A 10,735-nucleotide genomic window follows, 5' to 3' on the forward strand; every position below is an offset into this window, starting at 1 on the left:
CATTTAACTACGGTTAAAAATGTAATACATATGCATATATCTAAAAAATAGAACAAACAGTTAATTTAAAATTCCAATCATTACTTCTTTTTTACTATTGTTATAAGTGTGAGAAAATTTAAAATTGATGATGTACTAATGTCAAAAACATGATAAATACATTTATTTGATGGGTTTAAACCCGTTCACTTTGAGATATGGGTTGTAATGGGTTCAAGTTTAGATTTAAATGGCTCGATAATATATACCGGCAAATCCGACCAACTGGCATCCTTATTTGTTGGTTGGTTGATGCTTGGGTAGCCCTCCTCTCTACAAATATTGATTATTGACTTGAGCTTGAGGTTGTTCACATTTTTTTCATTACAACGGGGTGAAGAGTTTTGTTTTGACATTAATTTGAATGTACGTTTATCTCATGCATAGAAGAAATTTATGTCACTGCACCACAGAAAGGCGTTGAAGAACTTAAATATAACAATTGATGCATAGTAACCTATGTGCCCACTTTAATCATTTTCCAAGTTATTACAGATCCATATATAACACCAATTCCTTTCATAAATATTGGCCATCTTTTGATGGAGTCACCTTGGCGTGTTGGTGACCTGTATGTCACAATCCATGATGCCTTTTGACTTTTGATATGTTCACATTCAAACTCTCAAACTTAACTTCTAAGGAATAGGGTTATTCTATCTTGATCTGATTCATGCACACCTCCAAACTCACCTAGTATTCTATCCAAATAACAGCTTTTGTTTTTATGTTCAAGAAAGCGAAAAGTTGTTCTAAAATCAATGACCCTAAAATGGGAAGCATCGTGACAGAAAGAGTGTGTTGCTGGTGAAGGAAGAATCTGTCCCGAGAATCTAAATCCACGTTTAGCAGTTGCCCACTGAATTTGTTGGTGGTTTAGTCCAAACTACCATAACCAAAATACCCCGTGGGTCTACACAAGATTCCCATTTTTGTGCCACCCACTCACTTCGATATTCATACTTGCAGTTGTCTTTATCTCCTATTTTGCGGGATAGGCAATGAAATATAATACTCCCCTGAAGTACCTTAGCTTCTAAGTTTGACATTAGTCCTTTGGAAACCGTGGGATAAATCTTGATCCACTTCTTTATGCTCTAGCCGACGATGAAGACAACGACGTTAGTATTAATATTAAAAGAGACACATGTCCCTCCGTCTCCAAGAAAGAAAAATTCCATATGATCAGATTCGGATTACACAATTATTCACCTCAAAATACCCCGATCCAAATAATCGTGAAGTGCCTAGTTCTTGACGCTACTACAAAATCATCACAGGACGCACTTAGCCAACGCAGGACAATTTTTTTTTTTCTTGATCCAACTTAGTCAGGACGATAGATTAATTGGTTGCAACCGAATACCATAACTTCGCAGGTGAAATGCATTTTTCGTTCTTTAAACTATTTCTTTCCTTTTGAGACCACTACGTTACGATTTATGAACAACACAACCACCACATAACTCACAAGATGAGGAAACAAAAACCAAATTTAATTGTTCGTCACGCAAACTTCTTACTATCAGAATGAGATAAGCTACGATCTATAGATTGCAACTGGCTGCGAAGGTTCTGGTTTTCTTCAAGCAGCCGGTCATATTCAAGAAGAAACCCTTCTGATTGTTTTTTCAAAGCTGATGCATTGGCTTCTGCGCTGCTCACCTCCTTAGCCTTTTCCTCAAGCTGTGTCTCGAGTTGCTTGATCCTTTCTTTTAAAGTGGTGTTCTCTCCTTCCAGTGCTTTGATTTCCTCGGACACTAGAGGCTTACCATCCTCAAAACCTCGGGTTTGTTTCTTCGCAGCTTCCATGGTCTTCCTTCTTATGCGTAGTTCTCGGATATAATGGTGCAGTCTGTCAATCATCAGGCCAAGAAATAGAGAAAATCCTGCACAAAAACAATCACAACAAATTATATGTAAATACAAATGCAACGGGCACCAAAAACTGTAATGTCTTGCATATTTTAGGTACATAGTGAACAAACCAACTCTGACTCTTCTGATCCAAGTGAACTCATGACAGTCTAACAAATAACGTTATGTTTGAATTCATGCTTGCATCTATCAGAGTAAAATTCTGACACTTCTCTTATGGAGAGACTGCTTTTTGTCCAAATCATAGTTTCTCAGAAGGTACCACTTTGAAAATGGTTCACATGAAAAAGTTCTCACTTTTCTGTGAAATAAGAACTAACAATTTAATATTCTAATACAAACCTTACAAATCTTCCATCACAAAGCTAAAAGATCCATTTTAACATAAACAGTATAACAAATACAGTGGAACATAAATGATCTACGCCAGAGTAATTCGGACGCAAATCTTGATTCAAATCAGGAAATAGATACCCAAAACTTGAATTGATATACTTATTAGTACAAAATTCACTCTAAAAGATTCAATAAAGCAAACTTAAATGATCTACGCAAGAGTAACTCGGGCGTAAAACATTTATGCTAGGTCCCTTTCTCTTCCTAGAATTTTACTACTTCAATTGGTCCAAACCTCAAATGAAATCCATCATAATAAACTTATTGCAGTAAACCAAATAGAAGTTAACTCCTCGAATTAGCTCACTCAGCCAAGTTATTTACTATGAAGTCCAAATAAATATGTAAATGTATATAAATGATGAAAAATCAATCAAAGAATCGCATCGTGTAGTATTTTTTTGTTTTAAAATATGAATAAATCAGTTGCTTTAGTTTCTTGTAAAGAGAAAAAAAAAACAGAAAGTTTACCCATGAGAGAAGCTTCGAGAAGGTTCTTAGCTAGGAGAACCTGATCCGTGGGATTGACCTCGCCATCCTCGATCCAACGTCTCTGGACACCCACCACAGTGTACAAGGTAGACATCATGACGATGAAAACAGTCCCCGCCACCGTCTTCACGACAATCGGGCCGCGGCCGCGTTTGGCCCGGTCCAGACTCAAAATCACCAGTTTCCTCAGCGGCGTCTTGAACACGAACACGACAATCAGCGCCATCTCCGCAAACACCAGAGAAAACAGCACCTGAAGCATCTTGATTGCGCGAACAAATCAGATTCCAGAGTTTAGGGTTTCACTCTGAGAGGGAAAGTATTGGACTGAGTGATCGTCGGATAATGCAGGCAGAGATGAAGAAGAACACGAAAGCCAACAAATGTGGGTTTAAATCGGATCCGACAACCAGAGCTCCGGTTCTGTATTTTGAATTGAGCATTTAATTATTCCGGACTTTTTGTTCATCTATTTACATTTTGGTCCCATAGTTCTTGAAATTTATGCCGACATCCCATTTTAATAATTGTTTTCATGAAAATTGTTTTCATGAAATAGCTGCACCAATGACCAATCCATAACTAGCTAGAGTGGGATAATTTATTAATTGACCATTTTTTTTCAAAATTGTTAAGGGCTCGAATATCTATAACTCAAATAACCTGGTTGAGGTTTATGATTATTATTTTAATGATAGATTTAATATTTTATGATTTGACATGTCAACAATATATAATTAATTACGTTTATGTGTAAAAATATGAATCATTGGATGAATGATTTAGATATTATCCTTAGTGTAAGATCTCATTAACCAATTAATTATATGATGAATCGATCCGATCATATTCATATTGTAAAATAATTTTTTTTTGCATAAACAATAATTTTTTTATTGGCTCGAGTCGAATTGAAAATTTATCTATAAAATTAACTCATGACATTGTCTCATAATTTTTTTTTGATTTGCTTCTCAATAATTTTGCTTATAGTTTTATTTTTATATATCAATTATTTGTTGTGCAAATTGCTCAAAAATTCCCAATGCAAACATGTTTTGCACTGCACTTCCTAGCCATTTTTTTGTACCACATTTTTTGTTAATTTGTACCACATCTTGTATGGTTTTGTACCACATCTTGTATTGTTTTGTACCATATTTTATGACTAGGGACCCCAAAGCAAAACATGTTTGCATTTGGGGATTTTTGAGCAAATTGCCCTTATTTGTTCGCGTCATTGAAACATACAAATATTTTTATTTGATGATAATTATATAATGAAATTTCATAGACAAATACGAACGGATCCATAATTTTATATTAGAAATTAAGGAACGTATCTGTGTATAAAATGATAAAAATAATTATTATGTGTTAATATATTACTTTCTATAACAACAATACAATATATAAAAATAAATATAATATCTAAAATTAATATTCCTATATTACCAAAAGAGAATTTCAATTTTTTTTTTTAAAAAATATACATGATTAAATATTAAATTCTATCGTTGTACTTATTAGATGTTATTGTCTCTTTATATTTTTTTTTTCTCTCTTTATAGCCAATAAAACATGTTAATAAGCAGAACACCAAACTTAATTCTCAAATATGTTTTATTTCTATGTATAATCAAAAGAATAAAGGAGTAATATGTAATCATCATTCAATAAATTAAGTTTTATTGCATCTTATATATATATATATATATATTAGAGCCACAAGTGGATATGAGATTTTTTTTGTTCAAGTCCATGAATAAATTTTCAATTTAGAGAAAAACCAAAATTAATCTAATCCTGCATACTTGATTGAACATCTTAATTATAATTGATTTTGATGGCGCTTAGTCGACGGTCAATTTCAAATGCTACGTCGACGGATCATTAAATGCAACTCACTCGAATGGTCTATCCAATTAAATGAGATTAACCTCACTCATATCGAACTCTGATTGGTCAAAAAATGGTCAAATAAAATCAAATTCATTCAAAAAAACGGGTTTTAGGTTTTTTTTATGTTAGCCCTCGTGGCTCTAATTTTCATTAACTTCCACTAGTTTGTAGGAAAATAATCTTAGTCAAACTTACTCAAGTACAACAACAAGAGTTATTTTCAAATACAAAGTTTGATCAGTAATATTGTAAGATTTATAGAGTGATGCTAGATGTATGATAGATCCAAAAATTTTATCAGACAGGAAAAAAAGTCAAAAAACACACACAAATATGTGTATATTTATATGTGTGTTTGAAAATAGGGATTTGTCACCAAACCCCCCCTACATTTATATATGTGTATATATAAACCTATTTATTAAGTGAGAAGATCTTAGAGAAACCAACTTGATCCCTTGGTATGATTTTAATTTGAATTTCAAATTATTTGAAAAAATGGTGGGAAATAACTAATAGTGATTGGTTTAAATGTTTAAGTATATTTTTAGTATACTTAAAATATATAAATAAATTAAGTAGGTCAATTTGTAAGAATTACACTTCAAAAATATCAATTTCTAATTTTGGAACCTTTGAGGGGATAATTCGCATTTTTAGACCTTAAGGAGTTATTTTGCAATTAAGCACATTATTTGCCTATAAATACATGTGGAATCTCTCCATTTGAAGTAAGTGACTCTTTACTTGCAAAAGCTCTCTGCTCTCTTGTTTTGTGTGGAGGTGATCACTGACTTGAGCGTTGGAGGGTTTTCGCCGGATGACCACCCGACGCCTCTAACGTGTGTTCGTGAATCAGGTGACAGTCCAAAAGAAGATCGTACGACTTCTTCAGGTGACCAAAAGAGTAGGAGATCAGGAGATCATCCCCCCTCTTCAGGTGACCGAGGAAGCGGGAGATCAGGAGGACGTACGACTTCCCAAATTATTTGCTGATTAGGGAGATAATTATTTCACCCGCATCAAATAAAAATATATAATTCATAGTCTTTTAAGTTTTAACTACTCATAGACTTATGACTAATATTTAACCCAAGAAACATTCATTTTTTTATTTATATAAATTTATTAGATTTTTTTCCAAAATTAATTTTAATTTTTAATTAAAAAAATCAAATTTTTCGTCACACATAGGGGTGCAAACGAACCGAACCTGTTCGTGAGCTTTAGGAGCCCGCTCGATAAATATTTGATTTGTATTCGAGCTTATCGAACTCGAGCCGAATTCGAACATGTTCAAACTTTTTTCGAGCCGAGCTCGAGCCGAAATTACTCTGTTCGATAGTTCGCGAATAGTTCGCGATCCTTAATATTTAATTAATATAATATAATTATATAATAATATATATACATTTCGAATATTTCGAACCATAATATCCGAATAGGTTCGAATATTTCGAACCGAACTCGAACTTCATTTCGAGCTGAACTCGAGCCAAAATATTTGAAATTATCGAACTTCGAATCGAGCTCGAACTCGAATATACTCTTATCGAGCCGAATTCGAACCTTAAAATTTTACCATTATTCGGCTCGATTCAGTTCGTTTGCACCCCTAGTCACATACAGCGTATGTGCAAATACATTAGTATAAATAAAATCGCGCAATAACAAAAATTAAAGTATAATAATATATAAAAATAATTTTATTTTCAGATCCTAACTTACCATATATGTATCTTACCACTTGAAATTTTTGAAAATAATTAATAATAAATATGTTAGACTAGATTAGAAATTGGAAATATATATACTTTTAATATAAAAGTGATTAAAATATCATTCAAATATTTATTTTTTATTGGATTAATTGATGAAGACTGTGGTTGGAATATGACAAAAACAACATAAATAAATTAAAATAATAAGGAAGAAATACAATTTCTTTTTGCTCTTCAAATATGAGTTAGTGGTTAATGATATATTAGTTTAAACGATATTTATTGTTTCATTAATAATAATTTATTAATATAATTTTTTTTTTTTAAAAAAAACAAAAGATATTTTTGTCACAAAAAATTTAAAGGTACACTAACGGAAACATGATCATGAGACAATTTTGTAACCTGAAGGATTAACGTGTAACATTTTTCTTGTTGCAATTTGTAAGCTTTCGATTTCTAGTTCATGCAGCAGTACTTACCAATCTCATAATACAAGTTGAAGAATCAACAATATAATTATTATGGGGAAACGGCGCCTCATCACAAATGCAAGGGTATTTGAAAACAGTGATCAACATTCAAAAAAACAGATGAAATATTTGGCCATCTATCTATCTATCGATCGAGTTGCATATATGATATATGTAGATAAATAAACTAGGTGAGTGTAGATAGTTAAAGATCACTAATCGAGCTTCAAAGACGAAGAAAAAAGTTTCCCAAACTGGGGATCTTGCTGCATTCCTTGCAAACCTACCAATGTTGGTTTGTAGAGGTACAGGATGTCAGCCGGCGGTAACCCCTTTGAGTTTGTGATTTGGAAGTGGTGGCCCGTTTCAATTGAGTAAACAAACATATAAGCCTCTTTGAACGTGAACCATATTTCCCCATCTTGAGCAAGCAATGTCACAAAAGTACTATTTAACTCATCATCTCCTTCTGGCAAGAAGGAGAGTGGGATGACTCTATGTTTTTGGCACCATCTCTGTTTCTTATAGTCCTCCAGCTCCGTCACGTGGAGATTGTTTCCGACTAAGTTTGTTAAGGCCACTTTCCCATTCCATTCTACAGGCCAGATGGTTCTCCAGTTCTGGAACTTCATTTCCGGGAAACATGTCACGGTGAAACACTCTGTCTCCAAATCCAGCGACACCACCTTTCCAACCACTGTGGATCCAACTCGGAGAATTAAGACCGTGTGGACTGCTTCTCTGGTCGAAACAACATCAACAGCGAGCTGTTTTTCATCGAGTCCCAGGACGTCAGGAAAGGCCAAGGGCCGCCAGGATTCTTTCTGACCGGGAGTAAGAACTTCACAGCCTTCTCTGTCTGATTTGTCAAGGTAGATGGACACCACTAGATAGTTGCCTCTGGATTTGACATAACTGAAGGTGACCCCAAAGGCACCCTCGTGCAGATCAGGCAAACGGAGAAGACCGCGAGTGGTGGGGTTCCAGATGGCAAGCTTCATTGTGTGGGGAATCTTGGTGAGAAGCAGGCCATCACAACAATCAAGTAATGTAAAATTTTCCTCATTGAGGTTCTCCTTGGCTGGATCGTCCTGCGCCGCTGCAGTCGAATTTTGCCAACGACACATAACCTCTCTACGATCCTTGTTTCTTTCCATCAAGTAGCGGCCACGAATGAAACCTCGCCACTCCTTGCACACTAGCTGGAGCTTTGCTAGAGACCTGACAGGCAACCAACACAAGATCTCGATGACAATTTCAGGGGGGAAGATTGGCTCCGCCGCATCGTCCTCCTCCCTGTCTTCGGTTTTAACAACACTCGTAGTACATTTGTTCAAATCTTCCGATAATTCTGCTCCGTTGGCCATTTGAGTAGTAATTGAGTCTCGGTTTCGCTGAAAAAGAAACATTCTTTCCTTTTAGTTTTTGTGGTCAACCTCGTCTTCTTAACATAGTAGCAAAAGTCAGGTTGTTGGAATGTCCATATGTTAACACTTGTAAATTGTAACAATTTCGTGACATAAATATGACACAAAAAACAAAAACAAAAACAAAAACAAAAACTCTCCAGCTTCAGACAATGATATGAATGAAAATAAATTATAATAACTAACTTTCCGAATGTCCATCCCTGAAAATAAATAACCAACGTGTGAGACTTTGCCTATTACCTGGACGTAGCAGCGATAAAGCAGAGAAGAGAAGGGCGTAGGCCAATATTATGTAAAAGAGACCTAATTTTGATTGAGGTTCTGTTCCGAATTCCGATTCTACGTGATATGAACTTATCATAATCTAGTGTCCCCGTGTTATCACTCTCTCGGCTTTTTATTAAAACTAGAAAAATAGACAACAATTTTATTTTAATTAAAATCCGTTAATCCTCTAAATAAAAATAAAAATTATATAGTTTTTAATTTTTGGGTCTGATTTTTCAATGATTATTATTTGATGTTGACATTATTCACAACGACAAGTAAATCAAAATATTCATTTTCTTTATAAATATTTTTCAAATTTCAAAAAAAAAAAAATCGGAAAAGTCGTGGTCAAATTTTACCGATCTTATACTTTTAACATTATTTTGATGAATTATCTTTTATTTTATTACGTTTGAAGTTACAACTCACCATAATAAATTATTTGATTTTCCAATATCATCACTAATGTTGATATATTTTATTCATTTTTTTAAACTTTTAATTAATGATACGAGGATAACAATTTTTTTGTTTTATCTCACCACTCGTTTTGCTTAATTATTAACTCAATTTGATTTAATACATGACACCTTGATAAAACAAGAAGAATTTGTTTCCACATGCAATTAATTTGAGTTCACCGTGATTTTTCTTTTTTAAAACTCCAGTTTCATTATCAATATTTAAAAGTTTAAATAATTTAATTTAATTTAATATTATAACATATATATAGTACCAAAACTGCATGAATTTTAGTTATAAACAGATATTTTGTTATAATATTCAAACAAAAAATTGGGTTTTACTATAATAAAAAAAATAGTACATAATTACATTAAATATATCAATATTATTGAATATTTTTATCAATAAATTTTTTTCATAAAAACTTCCATTAGACCTCTCATCGGCCAATTTACTAGATGGATTGACCCAACAAATTGAAAATTATACTTTTATATCAAAAGTATTACTTTTCATTACAAGTTTGTATTGTATCAACATATCTCATAAATATAAATATAAATAAGTCAGACCATTTCACAAAATACAAGATATTTCCTCAAATTTATTTGTCCCTAAATATTTGTAATCAATATATTTTTCCCCTCAATTACTTGGGAAAAATATAACAAAATTAGTTAGAGCAATACTATATGCTTCCATTTATAAACAAAGTATTATGCATATTATTCCATTTAATATAATCTGAATAAACAGTTAAAAAACTCGAAAATAAAAAATATCAATGAATTATTGTTTAATGAAGAGAAAAAAATGTTTGCAAATTCACGATTCAAGAAGATAAGTAATTTTCTATTTCTTTATCCAACATTGAAAATCATAACTGAAAGTAACCATTCGAAAATCTAACCAATAATTGGAAATTTGATATTTAAACTTGAAATAAGAAAACATCCAAAAAGAAATTATATATAAATGTAAATCTATGAATGTAGTTGTAATTGAATCCAATTTAAAATAAAAAATTTATATAGTGCAAGACCTTAACACACTTAAAAATATTTTACACGAATAAGTTGAAAGCTAAAAATGTTGCAATTAAATTCATAGATATACATCAATGTAGAAAATAACAAAAAAATAAGAAATAAAAATATTATTCTTTGACTAATTGGTAGATAAAGATACACAATTTTTATGATCAATTGGTAAGTTAAAATAAATAAATTAAACTAAAATATAATAAATTTGAAGTCATTAATTTTTTTTCTTGAAACTTTGAAGCCATTAATTAATATGACAATGATACAAAAAAAACAAAAAAAACGATAAATATTTATTGAAATGAGCTCATGGAAATTTAATGTTTCACTAAATTAAAAATTAAATTACTTAAACAACCTCATACTAAAACAAAAGCCTAAGGAATACAAGGATAAATATATAAATTCATAATCATGAAGAGGCCAATTATATATATATATATATATATATATATATATATATATAGTTTCAATCACATATACAACCATCATTGGCAACTACGTGAGCAACAACTGATGTGGCAACAACTGATGTTGCTCACGTAGTTGCATATGATGTTGCCCATGTGATCAAAACTTTATATATATATATATATATAAAATTTTGTTTTTCTTAAAAGTTAAAT

The 10,735-nt window shown here is 32.1% G+C and overlaps 2 protein-coding genes across 2 annotated transcripts; both read right to left on the minus strand.

The window, feature by feature from the left end:
- Positions 1-182: 182 nt before the first annotated feature.
- LOC140883230 (uncharacterized) lies at positions 183-3,269 on the minus strand. The gene is made up of 2 exons (XM_073289614.1): positions 2,785-3,269; positions 183-1,928 (listed from the first exon to the last, which is right to left on the minus strand). The coding sequence occupies exons 1-2, from the start codon at positions 3,065-3,067 to the stop codon at positions 1,546-1,548; spliced, it is 666 nt and encodes a 221-aa protein (XP_073145715.1). The 5' UTR covers positions 3,068-3,269; the 3' UTR covers positions 183-1,545.
- Positions 3,270-7,041: 3,772 nt separating this feature from the next.
- On the minus strand, positions 7,042-8,685 carry LOC140885378 (putative F-box protein At1g32420). Its single transcript, XM_073292340.1, has 2 exons — positions 8,572-8,685; positions 7,042-8,295 (listed from the first exon to the last, which is right to left on the minus strand). The coding sequence occupies exon 2, from the start codon at positions 8,266-8,268 to the stop codon at positions 7,117-7,119; it is 1,152 nt and encodes a 383-aa protein (XP_073148441.1). The 5' UTR covers positions 8,269-8,295; positions 8,572-8,685; the 3' UTR covers positions 7,042-7,116.
- Positions 8,686-10,735: the final 2,050 nt, after the last annotated feature.

This window comes from Henckelia pumila, chromosome 2 (genome assembly GCF_033568475.1).
Source record: "Henckelia pumila isolate YLH828 chromosome 2, ASM3356847v2, whole genome shotgun sequence".
Lineage (NCBI taxonomy): Eukaryota > Viridiplantae > Streptophyta > Magnoliopsida > Lamiales > Gesneriaceae > Henckelia > Henckelia pumila.